This window comes from Aquarana catesbeiana, linkage group LG08, assembly GCF_042186555.1.
Source record: "Aquarana catesbeiana isolate 2022-GZ linkage group LG08, ASM4218655v1, whole genome shotgun sequence".
NCBI lineage: Eukaryota > Metazoa > Chordata > Amphibia > Anura > Ranidae > Aquarana > Aquarana catesbeiana.
Genome location: NC_133331.1, coordinates 164656730 through 164674302, shown reverse-complemented (window position 1 = coordinate 164674302; position 17573 = coordinate 164656730). Strand labels below are relative to the sequence as shown.

Sequence of the window (17573 nt, the reverse complement as noted above, 5' to 3'; positions counted from 1 at the left end):
TGGTAATGCACTAGGTGTGCGTGCCTTCCATTTCTGCTTTTCTAATTGGCTTCAAAAAGGTTGGGCTCCACTTGTGATGATTTGCTATTGTCTTCCTGCTTCTCCTCCCGGCCAATTAGGACAGGAAGCAGTTCCTAAGACTGGATTGGCCAGGAGGAGAAGTGAACGGATTGGCCAGGAGGAGAAACTAGGGAAGCCGCCGAAGCCACCCGCAACCTGGATGGGGTAAGTGTGGGGCTGGCGGGTGGGCGGAGTGGGGGGTTTATCCAAAAAATGGAGCACCAGCCATCACTGCCACAAGGTTTAGGAATGTGTCTATGGGACTGTTTGACCATTCTTCCAAAAGTGCATTTGTGAGGTGAGGCACTGATGTTGAACAAGAGGGCCTGGCTCACAGTCTCTGCCTGACCTCAACCTGATAGAACGCCTTTGAGGTGAGTTAGAGTGGTGACTGCGAGCCAGGTCTTCTTGTCCACACCAGTGCCTGACCTCACAAATGCGCTTCTGGAAGAATGGTCAAACATTCCTATAGACACACTCCTAAACCTTGTGGACAGCCTTCCCAGAAGAGTTGAAGCTGTTATAGCTGCAAGGGTGGGCCAACTCAATATTGAACCCTACAGACTAAGACTGGGATGCCATTAAAGTTCATGTGTGTGTAAAGGCAGGTGTCCCAATACTTTTGACAATGTAGGGTATGTGAAATGAAATGCATCTTACAGTGGTCTCCCAATAAAGACATCTGTTCTGGTGACAACTGTCTAATGCCGTGTACACACGGGCGGACTTTTCGACCGGACTGGTCCGACGGACTTTCTGGTGGACTTTCGACGGACTTTTTGACGAACGGACTTGCCTACACACGATTACACCAAAGTCCGATGAAATTGGACGTGATGGCATGCACCGGACTAAAATAAGGTAGTTGATAGCCAGTAGCCAATAGCTGCCCTAGCGTCGGTTTTTGTCCGTTGGACTAGCATACAGACGAGCGGATTTCTGGGTCCGGCGGAGTTACGACGTAAAGATTTGAAGCATGTTCCAAATCTAAAGTCCGTCAGACTTTCGACAGAAAAAGTCAGCTGAAGGTCCGATGAAACACACACGCTGTCGGATTGTCCGCCGGATACGGTCCGTCGGACCAGTCCGGTCGAAAAGTCTGCCCGTGTGTATGCGGCACAAGAGTAGATCTTCCCTTGCTCCTGTCACTGGAACAGGAAGTGAAGACAGCACACAAACAGCAAAAAAATAACTTTAAAAATGCCCATTCTATGTGTTATTCTGCATGTTGATATTACTTTGGTTTGAATTTTGGATTTTTAAAGCCTACACAATTATAGTGGAGTTCATTAGAATTGGTCGTCACAATATGATTGTACGGTCTAGTAAATTTAGTAAGTTTATACAGAACTATATGAAAATCCAACGGTGTGTGTGGGCTTGTATAAAATCCAACACATTCATAAAATTTGTACAGGGTTGTATGAAACATCAATTGAATAAGTTAGTACATTTTTGGTAGATCTGAGCACATTTTAAGCTGGTCATTCATGTTTCAATCTCCATTGGATTTACCAACATTTATGCACTGTGACCTACATAGTACAGTCTACATGTGGTGGTCTACTTGATTGCATATACTGTATACAATAGGTTTATAATGCACCTACCATGAGGGTTGGGGCGTGCTGCATTAAAAAAAAAAAAAAAGACGCAGGTCAGATTTTTGTTCTTTCATTGTGTGATGGCAGTCTATTTCAAATAAATGGGCTGCCTTAAAGAAACTTTGCAGCTAAAATTAAATTGCCTAAAAAGCTGTCCCTAAAAAAGAAGAATGTAAATACTTACCTCTACTACTGCCTGCACTGGCGAATGCCATACTTGTGCAGAAAAAGCATCCGCTCAGGTGTCAGGAGCTTGTAAACACTCCTGTTCCTTGGCAGCTGCTGGTCTCATTCCAGCATCCTGTTTTTTACTGTGATGCATTCTCCCTGTCTGTCCTCCTGCAAGGTGATTGATGTAGCCAATCTCAGGGTGGAGACCAAACCTGATTTAAGCCAGCCAAGCCTGCAGTCTCATGCTTGTAATATTGCATTTGTTGCATGTACTCCAAGCTCCCTGTTTATCTGCCCTGCCTGCTAGTATGGATTCCCTTGTTGACGATTATGGATCGGATATCAAATATGCTCAGAACTTAGCCTGCCCTGAACCCGGGCTGTCACTGACCGTTTTGCCTGTCTGTCAACTGCAATTAACTGTTTACTGCACTCAGGTCATGCCTGCCCCGGGAGGTGGCCAGGCACTATAGCATTGAGTATAAGACCTGGAGGGCAACCAAGTACTGGTAGGCCTGCTTGCCTTATGGGAAAGGGGGATGCTACAGTGTAGGTGATTAGCTAATATATATTCTTCTGCTCCAGCTGATTGCTGGAGGTGCTCCTTTTCTCCTCCTAATACTGACCATATTTTTTAGAGGTGTCGGCAGATCCAAGCTTTTTGGTCTGAGGTCACTTCCTGTATAGCAGACATCTGTGTAATTCCAGTTCTGATGTCAGGCAGAGTGTGTCTTTTGGGCCTAGTGGAGGAGGTTGCACCTTCCAGGGCGCACAGAACTTTACTAAATATATTACTATATTATGGGAGAAAAGCAATACTTCTGCAATGGAAAAAGCCAGGTGCCCCTAGCATGTGCTTTTGGAAGGGGTTGGTAAATTCAATGATGCCCTACTACAAGGCGACCTATGTATCCAGAGGATGTGGGAAAAAATTTCATAAGGTGTGGCAAGTCTGGTATAATTCTGATGTTACTGTAGGATAATGTGGTTAGGTGGTTCCTAAGTGTATCAATAGCCTACACAGTACACAGGCATTCGTTTCTTTTCAAGCATTATAGTATTGATAGACAATGTGTTTCCAGCCATCCTGTTTACACTCTTTTCAATCTTTATTGAACAAAATCTTTTAAAACATCATTACTAATTTCCATGTCAACATCTGGTGCATATTCTCTCCTAGCGTGGACAATATACAAGTACTGGACTGAGCTGGTGTTTGGGATCCTTTTGGGGAAAGGGGGATGGTAGATTGGGGTGTTTGTCGGTTTATAGTCAGTTGGACTATGTTAGTTAGATGTAAATTGATTCATATAGTTTTTGGGCCCTGTGTGGTCTCAGAAGTGAGTTGGTGTTGTGCCAGTGCAGCTTCAAGTGTTGTATGATATTTATAAAACGCAATAAAAAGAATAAAAAATAAATAAAAGAAAGAACACAAAAGACAGCTATAGTGCCTGACCAACTGTGTTAGGAGTAAGCATGACATCAGGTATCTGCAGAAACCAACACTTCCACTAAATACAACCCCATAACTCTCTAGGTCAGGGGTCTCAAACTGGTGGCTCTCCAGCTGTTGCGAAACTACAAGTCCCATGAGGCATTGCAAGGCTGACAGTTACAAGCATGACTCCAGTCAAAGCTAGTTTTGTATAGAGTAGTGAAGGCTTAGAGACTCTGTAAGGTTTCTATTACTGTCTGTGTCCCCATTTGGGAGATTCACCCTATGGGGTTGATTTCCTAAGGTCAAATAGGCTGTTCATTTTGCAAGGGAATGTTTTCTTTGCAGGGGAATTTGCCCTTATCTTAGTGAGTGTTGTGAATTTTCACTTTAGAAAGATGACATCGATGACAAAGATCACATGCAAGGAAACTAAAAAAACAGTAGTTTTGTTTCCACATAATTGGATGATGGAAGTCAGCAGAGCGTTCAATTCACCAAACTAAGGGAAAATTCTCTTGCAAACCTCATTTGCAACGTGAACAGTCCATTTACCTTGAGGAAACCAACCCCACTCTGTCTTGGGAACCATTGTCACGGGGAAACAAAGTTACATAGTTACATAGTAGGCGAGGTTGAAAAAAGACACAAGTCCATTAAGTCCAACCTATGTGTGTGTTTTTATGTCAGTATTACATTGTATATCCCTGTATGTTGTGGTCGTTCAGGTGCTTATCTAATAGTTTTTTGAATTTATCGATGCCCCCCGCTGAAACCACTGCTTCTGGAAGGGAATTCCACATCCTAACCGCTCTTACAGTAAAGAACCCTCTACGTAGTTGAAGGTTAGACCGTTTTTCTTCTAATTTTAGTGAATGGCCGCGTGTCTTATTAAATTCAATTTTGCAGAAAAGTTTTATCCCTATTGTGGGGTCACCAGTACGGTATTTGTACATCATATCCCCTCTCAAGCATCTCCTCTCCACAGAGAACAAGTTCAATGCTCGTAACCATTATTTTACCACCCAAATGCATTATTTTACATTTTTCTGCATTAAACCTAATTTGCCATGTAGTTGCCCACACCATTAATTTGTTCAGATCTTCTTGCAAGGTTTCCACATCCTGGAAGTTATTGCCCTGTTTAGCTTAGTATCGTCCGCAAATACAGAGATTGAACTGTTTACCCCATCCTCCAGGTCATTTATGAATAAATTAAATAGGATTGGTCCCAGAACAGAACCCTGGGGCACCCCACTACCCACCCCTGACCATTCCGAGTACTCCCCATTTATCACCACCCTCTGAACTCGCCCTTGTAGCCAGTTTTCAATCCATGTACTCACCCTATGGTCCATGCCAACGGACCTTACTTTGTACAGTAAACGTTTATGGGGAACTGTGTCAAATGCTTTTAAAGTAAAGATGAGTCCACGATCTTGTAGGTGTCAATGGAACAGGAGTAGTGGGGATATGCTCCAATACAGACATCTGTTCCAGTGACAACTGTTTTCAGGAGATTTACACTTATTTGCTATTGTGTCACTGGGGAGAGGACATGCAGAGATTCCTTGATGAGGACAGAAACATAAAAAAATGAAAAACCTAAAACCTAAAAGTGGTCAACCCTTACACCACTATATGTTCTAGCTTCTACACAATCACTTTTGTGGCACTTCCATACTGTATGCTATCTTTTCTACTGAATGTGAAGTTTTCTTCCCAGTGGTAGTGGTAGGGGATGCAGAAAACTCTGGCACAAACAGAAATGATGTATAGTATCATGCAGGAGAAAATTCAGTATTCACAGATAAGACTCCTGTTTAGCTGGCAAATATTACTGTATACTAATTGTTGTTTAACCTTATTGATAAGTCTATGGTGAGTCAGCGATCCTAAAGCACAACAGCCCTTTAAGAAATAAGCATGAAGTTAAAGAAACCATTCGAAACTGGGGTGTTTAGAAAAGGCGGTAATAAAAGCAACAAATTAAAACTGAGCAAACCTCTCATATGTGCTGCCATGTTTACCTGTATTTTAGGGCCTTATGACTTAAAGTGGTATTAAACCCAAAAGTAAACATTTATTATAATGCAGCTTACCAAGTCTTAGACTTGGTGGCTGCATTTGTTTTCTTTTTTAGGTTGTCTTCACCTTGTGATCCAGCCAGTAAGTCTGTTAGTTTTCAACAGGTTGTTCTGCGGATGTGGCAGTTAGAGGGTTGAGACAAACCATTTACCACTGACAGGGTGTTTACAATGATTAGCTTGTATTTGTTGCTGTAACTGCCTAAAAAGTGTGAGCTGGAGTTATTGCTTTCATTTGTTAGTGTATCTAAATCTGCTAGTGCATCTAGCATTCCCCTCCTCCCAAGTTAGCAATGTTACTGTCCAAAGGTATCTCCTTCATCAGAGTGTAGGCACGCTATAGCAGGAAGTGTGTTACTGGCCAGATCACCAGGTGAAAACAGAGGGAAACAGTCTACAAAGAAAAACTAATGCAGCCACCACATCTAAGGATTAGTAAGCTGCAATATGTTACATTTTTGTTTTTTGGTTTAATACCACTTAAAGGTACCCATCAAAAATGTTTTCTTATAATGATCCTTCACAAATACCCTCTTCCTGGCTTCAGCATCAACTCCCCTTCCTAAGATGCCTTATACATCATCTGTAATGATCAGATTTTTTTTTTGTCAAATATCTGTTTATTAATTTTGTAATGATCAGATTTTATCTGTATGGCTTACTCACAGCCTCTTCAGCCTGTGCTCCCTGCACAATAATCAGAATACAGAAAGGACATGTCAACCAACAGTCAACAGTCTACTGACCTTAATCCATGCCCCGACCCCTAATCTACCTGCAGGGCGCCAGACGCGTGGATTCCAATGGGTATTTTACGCATATGATTAGAGCCTGAGGCTCTAATTGTCTTCAAGAAAGGGTGGGCTGGGGGCGAAGAGCAGTCTGCCCCGAGCCCACCCACGTGTGACAATAGCTAATTAATATTCGCTATTGTCTTCCTGCTTCTCCTCCCAGCCAATCAGGAAGTGAGAGGAGCGTGATTGGCCGAAAGAAGAAGCGATTGTATTGGCCGGTACCAGGCAGGGGCAGGGGGGGATGTACGGGGAGATCCGGAAGATGGCCGCCGTCATCGGCTCTGCATACGCCATCTGCCCTGCATTGCAACAACAGCCCGACCGCGTACAACCCAGGGGGGGGGGGTTGAGTAGTCTGTTTGTCGCCGCCGCCGGGGGTGGGAATGGTTTATTTGCCCCACCACCCGGCTGGAGCACCAGCCAACACTGCTACTGACAAGTGTGATAGTTGGGTTCATGCATTGGAATATCTGCTTTGAAAAGGAAAGAGGTAACGGATGAGGCATATTTGGACAGGCCAAGCAGCTAAATGCAGATCATTGATGAGGTATGGAATATTGCTGAGGGTACAGAATGAGTTTTTTGTGGGAGCTTTCGTGATACTGCAGTTAACCTTAATAATTGGCCTTGTATAGAAAGCAAACCCTGGCACTTTTATATTCTTGGACTATACAGTGTATACCCTCGTTATGTGATTGTTTCTATTGTTCTATCAGGACTTATGTAGGATCCAGCAGTGTGGCATTTGTCCTTAGCATTTAGGTGAATCAAATTTGTCCATATGCAGTTGAGCAGCCCAATTAAAAGATGCATGGCCTGGTTAAGGTTGACCATAAATCAAGGGTGCTCAACCTGTGGCCCTTGGAGCCCTCTGATGTGGTCCTTGACCTTAAACCGGGGAAGCGCACTTCTATTATATCCTGCGGGTTTGGTGCGCTTTTTTGGTGTGCTTTCAGAAAGTGTACCACACCGCAAGATATAATAGAAGTCTATGGCAAAGAGCAGTTAACCCACGGGAAAGCCCATCCATGTGAAAGCAGCCTTGTATTGGGCTCAGGACAGCAAGAGCTCATTTACATTTGCGGTTTGGGGAGCGGAAAAACCCCATAGTTGAGATGCGTTTTTACTACATCCCCCAAAACCACTGGTGTAGCGCTAGGGGTCACAATATGAAACACATATTTTGCCTAGAATTATGTGTGTGGAGAGATTTTCCTCCATGACCTGCCACAATCTTCTCCTTGTCTAAATTAATGAGTCAATGTGATTCTGTAAAGGTTACTTTCCTTTTCCCTATATAGGAAGTAAAGGCCACCAACCTGTTTCATATATTGGAGATTCCTGTGTAATAGTAGAACTGTAGAGCACAGCTCTTTAAGTCTCTGTACAAGTTGATCATCACAAATAATACATAAATCTGATGATTCCTGCTATCATGGAACGCATCTGCAATCCTCCTGTCTGCATAGCGTTTATTCACTTTGTATAAACAAGACTGTTAACAAATCATATACACCAAATGAACATTGACTCGTATTGAGGAAGTAAAAAATATGATGTTTCATAAGTCAACACTACATAGCCAGAAAAAAGGATATTACAGTAGATAATTGCAAACAAGGAGCAACGATTAAAGGATCAGTTTTCTACTGGTAGGATTATTTAATTTGTTTTCAGACTGCTGAAATCCTATCTGACCTAAGTTAAGTAGAAAAACTAGAGCCGCAGAAGCAGATCATCTATTGAAAGTTAATGACATTGAATTCCCTACCAAAGAAAGTTCAGGCATGTGGAGACAGAACTTTAATATCTCATCAGGGTATCTGGTATTTTAATATTACTGACAACTGTCAAATTATTGATAGCACATCTAAGGGCAAATAATGCAATGTTTGGAATTAAAAGGACTGATACTGATAGGGTATATTTCTGGAGACAGATGGGAGTTCTTACTTACTTGCTTCTTTGGCTTTATCTGAGTAGGTTGTGGTCAGATCCTCATCTACCGGGTGATCGACCGGTCCTATCATAGGAATAAGATGCCTCTCAGCTCTGATGCTCTTGGTGGCATGAGGCAGAAGTAAAGCCTCAGGTGAGCCTGCAGTGACGTTGGATATTGGTTCAAGCTCTTCAGCTGGCAGGAAGCCTTCCACATCTGAGAAGGGGGTTTCAGCTCTACCATCAGGCTCATATTTTATTTCTCTTTTGGCCACTCCACTTGTTGGCTGCAAGACATTTTCAGCTGCCCCTCCAGGACCACTTTCATACCCACTCATTTCAGATAGTGATTGCTGCTCGTTCTCTGCCTTGCTGCTGCTCCCAGGCGGTGATCTTGGACCTTTCTTCCGTGCCCTGCGGTGCTTCTCTTGAGGTGCTTGCTGCTGGTTATGATGCTGTTGTGCACTCTGGAGATGTCCTGGAGATGCCTTGATGTCAGCGTCGCTGTCAGTTTCCCCGTAGTAGGCTTCACTATCTGGAGGAGAGGTAATGCTCTCCAGGTGCAGCAGTCGTGGTTGGCCAGTTGTGGTGGTGATGGATGGGGATGTACCCCATGAACTGGGGGGGTCTGGACTTCTGATGGAGTTTGGGCTGCTAGGGGAAGGATACACTCTGTGGGACCGAGGTGTCTGGGCTCCAGCTGCTGCCCTGTATGGGATAAAAAAAAAAAAAAAAACAAACAAGGTCACATTACATGTAGTCAGTTCTAAGTTGGGAGGAGTGCACAGAAGAGGAGAACGCTCCAGCGCCAGTGCTTTGAGATGGATAAAGAGTACAAGAGACACACAGGCTGTCCAGGCTATATACTTATCCTCTCAATACTTCATCTCCCCGGGGAACACTATGTGCCAACATTGGGCTCTAGTGGGACAAGCTTGTACTGAAGACTATAGACCACTCAGATAACAAACTATTTAATCTTCAGAATTTTCATTTAGCAATTACATTATCAATTACTAATAAGAAAAATGAAAATGGCAATGTTTCTAATATGTAACATGAACATTCTGCTACTTAACCTGATTTTTCTAATGGAGGACACTTACCTTCCTTCAAACTGGCTTGCAGCAAACGTTGTTGCTTGTAGCAGGTTTTTTTTTGCGTTCTTAACTATTTCCAATCCTGAAAAATGATAGCTGAAATCTGCTAGTCTACTTTTCTTCCCTTCTGAAGCACATGATCCCTGTTAGATTCTGCCAGCCAAACTGTGATTTTATGGAACTCTTGTGGCACTTCTGATTAGACTAGTGGGACTAAAACATCATGACTTTAATTTAATATGTATATTATCTTACCCTCCTTAACTTTTTTATCACAAATGAATGTTTATCCAAAAACATATATTTAGCAACAAAACATTATTGGTAGCCACACTTTTCTACCATTCTGCACATTTTTATTTTGTGTTCCCCTTCTTTACCTTGTGTCCTGTCACAGACTGGTAAAGGTAAATGCTAAACATACATTGCACTTTGTATCTTAGCATTCCCCTGAAAGGTCCAGGGATAAGGAGATAGCAGAATGCTGACTTCTATGGAAGAAGTTCACCCCCTGCTGGGTCAACAACAGTACTGCTCAAAGAATATTTGGCTAATTACTATATATTTCAAAATACATCAGCTAAACACACAATGTTGGGAGGCTGTTATACGGTACCGTGAATTTTTCTCTTTTGTATGTGCAGTATTTAAAAAATGCCAGTCCGGCCCTGGACAAGCCTTGCGCCTTAACTACTCTCTTCTCCCTCTAACCATCTATATCAAATTATAAAATGTATCTGTGAATGGATTCATTTTTTGGCAGATGGTTTTCAAAGCAAAGGGGCCAGGCATTATTTTACTTTGCATGATGCATATTTGAAATGCAATGAAATAGTGTGCAATGTAGGTTGGATGACTGAGGCTGCTTTCACTTGCCTTGTATTTATTTGGCTGCAGCAGGTCCATGTGCTTTGCAGGGGCAGTTTAAATGCATGCGTATGAGTAGATCTGCGCTTACATTTAATAGGCAGTGCTTGACAGCAACAACTATCTACACAAGGGATCTGGAGGTAACTATTGTTCATTTTAAAGTGAGGTTAGACAAGGGGGTGTGTCCCTTCTATATGACTCACTTAGCAGTCCGTGCATTCTGATCTCCTTTTTTTCAGGGTTATTTTACAGTACAGCTGTGAATCAGCCTGCATGAAGCTGACGCTCTTACTTAGAGCATACCACTTGTAGGCTGCAAAATCTAAAATATGAATTTACAGTATTTTACATTTAGCTGGTTAAAACTAAAATTGTAATTTAAATCAAATAAAAAAATACACATTTCCCTATGAAATGCCATCTCAGTGTCATAGTATTGTGAGATCATGCTGCAATGATAATGGGACCCAAGTTATCCCGAAAGGTTTTTTGCTGTTAAAAATCTTAATGTACATAAAATTCCCTTTTACAAGAAAGGACAAAGTGCTAGTGATGCACCACTGCCCACCATCTTACCATTTCAGTACACTCACTTTTTTTCATGTTTATCTGATAAACCTCACGTTAAATTAAATTGACCCTTACTATTCTTTTCCATCTTATCTTTTTTCCTTAAATTATGTGTAGTACAGACAGTATGCCAAACACATGGCACACAAAGGCCATAATATCACAATTGCAACAAGCCATTAAGTACAAGATATTGAAAAAAGAACCTGAACTGAGCAAAGCAAGTTGGAAAGAAGAGAATACCATAGCACTTGACTTCAGCCACGTATCTGAATATAATACACAGTTCGGCTGACCTGGCGAGCCGAAAGTCATGTGCGTACCATAACCTGAATGAATCTAGAACACATAACTGGTCTTGTGTTAGTCACACAATACACAATAACAAGTGTAGATGAAAATTAAATAAAATCCAAACAACAGGTAAAACATCTCTTGTCTAAATGTACCGACAGCACATGGGTACCAAAAGTGTAGTATAGAACTTGATGTAACTCAAAGAAGGCTCTTTTCCATCTTAACTAACAATGCCTGTGCACAGAGGCTGGTGTAAGCTCTTTAATATGCCCTCTATGATATCACAGCTTTTTAATGTTCCCTCTATGATATCACAAGTCTTTAGTAATCATTAGATAGCAGCTGTGAAACTTTGTGTAAAAACTGCTCAGGGCAGCAATACATTTTTTATCTCTCTATGGTTTGGTACCCACATCTGAAAAGTGTAGTATTCTAGAACAAAATTTTTTTTTTATTAACTGGGTCTTAGCCTTGTTGTTAAAGTACAGCTTTATACAAAAAACCTGTATGTTTTCCACTTAAGCCTCATGCACATGGATGTTTACATGTTGAAAAGTCTTGTAGCAAAAAATCCCTGGTGCTTTTCTGAATCCAGGGAGCCTCAAACAAATGGCTTTACAAAGCCGTTCCATGTTTGGGGAAACATGCCATGGATGTACTTGATGTAGAAGCGGACAGAGTCTAACTGTACATGCACATGTGGGCGGGGTTTACTGCGCCCGAAGTGCCGGACCCGAAGCAAGCTCTCACTAGTGCCCCCAGAGGCGGACTGAGGCCGCCTTTCCCACTGATGCAGGGTTAAGGCAGCGCTCCTTCACAGAAAAAAACAACACAGTTAACACTTTGTAATCCGTGTCCAACTTCTGTAACACTTTACATAGTTCCTACAGACACAGTTCCTTATTACGCTTTAGAACACTTCTCTCACTTAAGTTGTGAAAACGTAGTCACGCTCTTGAGCGTCTGTGGCTTAAGACTAAGTCCCAAGAAGACTTCAACCAATATAAATCTGCCCTCCTAAAATACTATTCATGTCTCCTCACTGCCAAACAGACCTATTTTATCACTCTCATTAACACATTATCATCCAGTCCCCGTCAACTCTTCTCTACCTTTAATGCTCTACTCTGTCATCCACTGGCTCCACCCTGTAACTCACTCGCTGCCCAGGAGATCCCCAATCACCTTAAAAATAAGATTGATACAATTTGTGAGGAAATCTCCAATGCACAGAAACCTCCCCCATTCATCACCCCCTGTCACAGGTACAATCATTACTTTCCTCATTCAACCCTGCTAGTATTAACAAGGTTGCTAAACTTTTTTCTGACACCCATCTAACCACCTGCCTTTCGGCTCCACATCCAATTGCTGTCCAAAGCTTGCCGCCTCAACCTCCGCAACATCTCCAAGATACGCCCCTTCCTGACCAATGACACGGCAAAGCTTCTAATCCACTCCCTGGTCATCTCTCGCCTCGACTACTGAAACTCCCTCCTCATTGGCTTATATTTAAATAGGCTATCCCCCCCTTTCAATCCATCATGAACACTGCTGCCAGGCTCATCCACCTTACAAACCTAGGAAGCTCACTTGTACGTATCCCATCCTTATTCTTACTTGTAACTCCAATGCCCCATGCCACACGGACAATCACAATATGTGGGGAACCAGTCGCCAGTGCTGGGACAAATTGTCTAATATTCTCATTGTGTGCATGGGCCTTTTATTCTAGGAGCAGAGGATTAAGATAAAACCACCTAAACTGGCACACATGCATAGGTTTTTTTTCATTCAGCCATTGGGCTGAATAAAAAAACGCTAAGGCTGGGTTCACACTAGTGCAAATTGTATGTGGGTTTTCCCTGCATCCAATTCGCATGTCAGGAGATTGTGGCCGGCTCTCTATGGAGCCAGTTCACACAGCTCCGGGACAGCTGCATAGTGAATTGCACAGGGGTCCTGTGAGTCTTCTGGTCTATTTCAGGTCCGAATTCAGCCAAAAATTCAGACCGAAATCAGACCTGAAATGCAAAACAGAGATGCATCAGACCCCTGCTGTGAGCCAGTCGGCACAGCAGTGTAAACCCAGCGTAACGGATTGATCCATCCACACAAGAGAGGTGCATGTATAAATCCCCATTACTGAGACATATTCTGACAGTGGGAACTCTTCTCTGTCAGAATACATTGATCAGTGCTGCAGCTGATTGGCTGCAAGCCGCTGATAAAAACAAGTTTTTCCAGCAGTCCCATTCTACAGAAGCTGATGTGATAGGGCGGCTTCTAACAGGCAAGGCCACACATAGATCAAAATTCAGCTGGTCCCTGCTAAACCAAACAAATTTTGATCAGTGTGTACCCAGTGCTGTGCTATGTAGAGCCTCAAAAGTCCCAGTATACTTCTAACCTATGCATAAACATTTTACTTTCACTTTAGTAAACCTGCAAGGGTCAGTACAGGTTTACAACACAGCATTGCACAGTGTGAATGGCAGAACAGGTCTAGACTCACAGCAGGAGAAAAGCAGTTTGTTATCGGTCACTTCTTATCTTCAGTTGGCCAGAGGAGTGAGGAAAGCTCCAATGTCTGCTGAGCAGAAAGCAGTCATCGGGACTTCAATGTACTGCTGTCTGCCTGCTCCACCCACCTGTACGGGAGTTCTCACTGTCCTGATCCAGCCACCCAGCCTGTCAGGAACCTGTGCCTAGGAGAGTGTCTCTGTCCTTTCCAAGAAGCCTGCAGCAGGTATGAGGACATTCTCGGCTCAGAATTAGCAACACAGAGGCTGAGACAAAGCATGATGCTTCAGTGTTTTGGCACCCCCTCCCACACTCCACCCAGGGCAGTGGCCCCCCCGCACCCGCCTTGTATCGGCCCTGCCAGTCGCTAAGGAAAGAGGCTAAGCATCAAGCTCCTTCACTACCAGGGCCTCCATCACCCCTGCCATATCACCTGTTTCCCAAATGGACTGTACACATTCCTCTAAGTGCCCTTTTGTTGTGCTCGTAGTGCTCCCTTTTTCCCCATAAGGTAGTCATACCTAAATTGGATGAGAAAGTCTTTTCGTTCCATAAGTCCATTCCAGCAGCAAAGTCCATGTCACTTGGAACCCCCGACTAGGGTCCCACATGGTGTGGGAATGTGGGAAAGTGGCTCCTACATCCTCAAAAGCACTCTCCTTCTCTTTCCATGCTGAGAGTATACCAGGAACCCTAAGGAACCCCCTGACTTAGATTCAGTTTCCCTTTTTTTACTTCTCAGAAAAACCCAGAAAAATTTGACCAGCACAGTTAATCATTTAGATAGCACCACTTCTGCTCGGTAACATTAATTAAGCAGTGCCATACCCACAGCAGAAAATACACTTAACTCAGAAAGTTAATCAACACAGGCAACAAAATAACTTATTAAGCACCTGCTTACACATGTACGGCACATTTCCCCAAACGTTGAAAAAGTATGGCTGGGTACAGCTATTCACTTGTGTTGGTGGCTGCACCTGCAATTCCCCAGTATTTTTTTGTCAACATGTAAATGTGTGTGGGCATGAGGCCTTAGGTGATATACAAAAAAAAAATTGAAAATCAGTCCTCAGAGCCCCAATTGTCCCTGTTTACACTACCCAAGTTTTGGCCTCACTTGGCAGTGTTTGCTTAAAACTTTCTTCTGGGGTTCCTGTTTTCCAGTTCACAGGCACCACAACTTGCTCCATAGCATTAAAAAGGAATACTCAGCAATCGGACATACTGTATATATGAAACGAACACAAAATGTCTATGTCTAAACTATAAATGTGGAAAATGACATATCATATACTTTTATATGTTATTTTTTTTTCCTTTTAAATTCATGCCTTTAGCTTTTGTGAAAACTATGTTGCAAAGGAATAATGGGAGCAGGCTTTGGGACTTTGTGTGAAACATGCAGTCAAGGAGACCCAACGACATAAAAGTGTCTGGTAGGTATACCATAAATTATGATTATAAATCATGCATAATAACATAATACATATCAAATGGTAACATGAAAGGACTTTATTCCATAAGATAATACATAATAGTATGATGGCATATTGGTATAACCGCATGATAGTACACAGTATTAGTATCATAAAAACACCAGACTCATTATAACGTGTCTCCACAATAAAAAGCATAATTAAATTAAACTGGGTAGAATCCAAAGAAACATAATGTTGGTAATAGTCTTTGGGTGTAAAAAAAAGGGGCATCTAACAGCTTGATGCGTTATGTGGCTAATTTGCCACTCTTCAGGAGCAGATGCAAGATAAATGTCTATAAAAATGTTGAAAGTAATTATTAAATTGGGTAAGTATATAAAAAAACAAAAAAGGGGGGAAAATAAAAAATAGATACAACAATATAAAAATAGATCCCCCACTTATACTTATAAATCAACTCTGAGTCTAGGCAGAAGCATGGAAGGCTGAGGGCCAACTGGGAGGAACATCAGCCCCGGGAGCTGAGGCGATGATCCCCATGACACAGATGGAATGACCAACAAGACAAGGCAATCCCTGAGAATGAATCCCCCATGGAATCAAGAGTGGTGTGAAATTAGCCCATGTATGAAAAATGTTAATACGTATAATATGTGTACCAACGTATGGTTTATAACATAGTGACTCATTTTTGGATAAGGGGTGTGCTAGTGTGTGACCAAGTAATAATAAGTGACTAATGTGGCAGGGTCTAGATGAAAAACCAAAAGAATGAGTGATGGAAAACCGCTAGTGTACCCCAAACTGGGGGAACTACTAATATGTAGATGGAAAGGAACAACCACCAAGGCAAAGTGTAAGGAAAGGACTATAAAAATTAATATATAAAAAGGGACTGCCAAAATAGTACCTAGGGCTCCTGTGTATCAGAGTAGGTCCGCAGGTGCACAGTGTCCATAGGAAAAACAATCAAGGGAGTGTCTTGTGGGATAAGATGGAGTATATATACTCCAATGTGACTCTCCGATCCGACGCGTTTCCCAGTGGACATTTGTGTAAGACTATCCTCCATTCCCAGTAGATGGTATTTGTGTGGAAACGCTTCGGATCGGAGAGGTTTCGTAACGCCAACCAACCGGCTAGACGAGTGACATCACTGCCAGATTTTAAACTTCTTATGCCTGAATTTTCTGCCTTGGTGTAAGTGTAACCTTTAAGATTTTAATTAAATTGTTTATGGTTTTACACTATGAGGCTTTTTTCTTCTTTTTTATGATTTAACGCTTTGTAAGTGCTGCCCATTCATTTCAATGGACAGGGGCGTTTTAGGATTGCTATTAATAGTGCTTCCAACCCGCCCCAAAGATGCTGCTTGCAGAACTTTTTCTAACATCCTGCAAGTGCAAGGCCCCAGTGTGAAAGCACCCACTGCAGAGAATGGGAGGAAGTTTTCAGGCACTTTACAAAACGTCTGAAAACTGCCTCAGTGTGAACGGGGCTATAGTGTAAGTACCTAGAAGTCCTGAAGGTGTAGCGCCATTCTCAATCCTGGCATTACAATTGAATCGGGGGCCACTGTGGCAGGCAAAGCATCAGCACTTCATAATAGAATTGAAGTTTGCCTGGCAGGTCTTGTCCTTTGCACATCTCTTTTGGTCAGTGAGGCAGCCCATCATAGCACATTGTCCTATTCGGGATAGTTGACAGGACACAAAATCTGTTGGCCCCTTACCCCCCAGCAACACAGGAGCAGTTACACTCCCATGTTTAAATGCTGTACATGTATAGTCCACTCTCTCTCCAGCAGCAGATTATCCATTACAAAAGTGGTCATCAACCCTGTCCTCTGGGCCCACTAACAGGCCAGGTTTTATGTATTACCTTGGGGATATGCAGACTAGAATACTAATCACTGAGCAGAAAATGTTATCACCTGTGATGTATTTCAGTTATCCTGCAAACCTGGCCTATTAGTGGGCCCTGAGGACAGAGTTGCTGACCACTGCATTACAGGACAACACAAACAGTGTGGTAGTGTTTCAGCCACACTTTGGGGTGACCTAAGTGTAGTGGCGGCTCGTCCATTAGGGGCGCCCGAGCGCCGCCCCCTATATCCACAGCCGCCTATTCATGCTCTATTCACAGCCGTCACCCCCTATTTATGCGTCTGGTCCCTTTCAGGATGCCAGGCACACAAATTACAGTGGCGTGGGTGTATTTTTGAAGCACCTGATTAGAGCCAGAGGCTCTGATAGGCTTCAAAATAGGGTGGACTTGTGGCATAGAGCATTGCACTATGAGCCCACCCAGGTGTTACTACAGCGAATGAATATTCACTATTGAAACACTGATCCTCAATCCAGCCAATCAGAAGCGGGTCAGAGACCCGTTTTCAGATTGGCCGAAAAGAGAAGAGTCCCAATTGGCCGCCAAGGAGGAGGGAGGAAACGGAAGCTGCCGCCATGCCCGTGGAGAGCAGGGGAAGCCGCTACTGCCGCCGTGTGGGGGAAGCCGCTGGTGAAGCCCGGGAGAAGTCCTGCCCACCATAGATGGGTTAAGTGCTCCAGACTCAACCAACCGGAGGGGCGTTACTGTTTGCCACCCCCCACCCCCCCAAAAAAAAAAAAAAATTACCACCGGCCGCCACTGCTAAAGTGGCCTACAAGTATACCAGCTACACTG

General features: G+C 43.0%; 1 protein-coding gene across 1 annotated transcript in view; it reads right to left on the bottom strand.

Moving 5' to 3' along the window:
• SYNPO2L (synaptopodin 2 like) overlaps window positions 1-17573 on the bottom strand; it is a 192867-nt gene that overhangs the window by 80041 nt on the left and 95253 nt on the right. The window contains exon 3 of the mRNA XM_073596682.1: window positions 8109-8797. Within this exon, the coding sequence (XP_073452783.1) occupies window positions 8109-8797 (689 nt within the window). The remainder of the gene's footprint in view (window positions 1-8108; window positions 8798-17573) is intronic.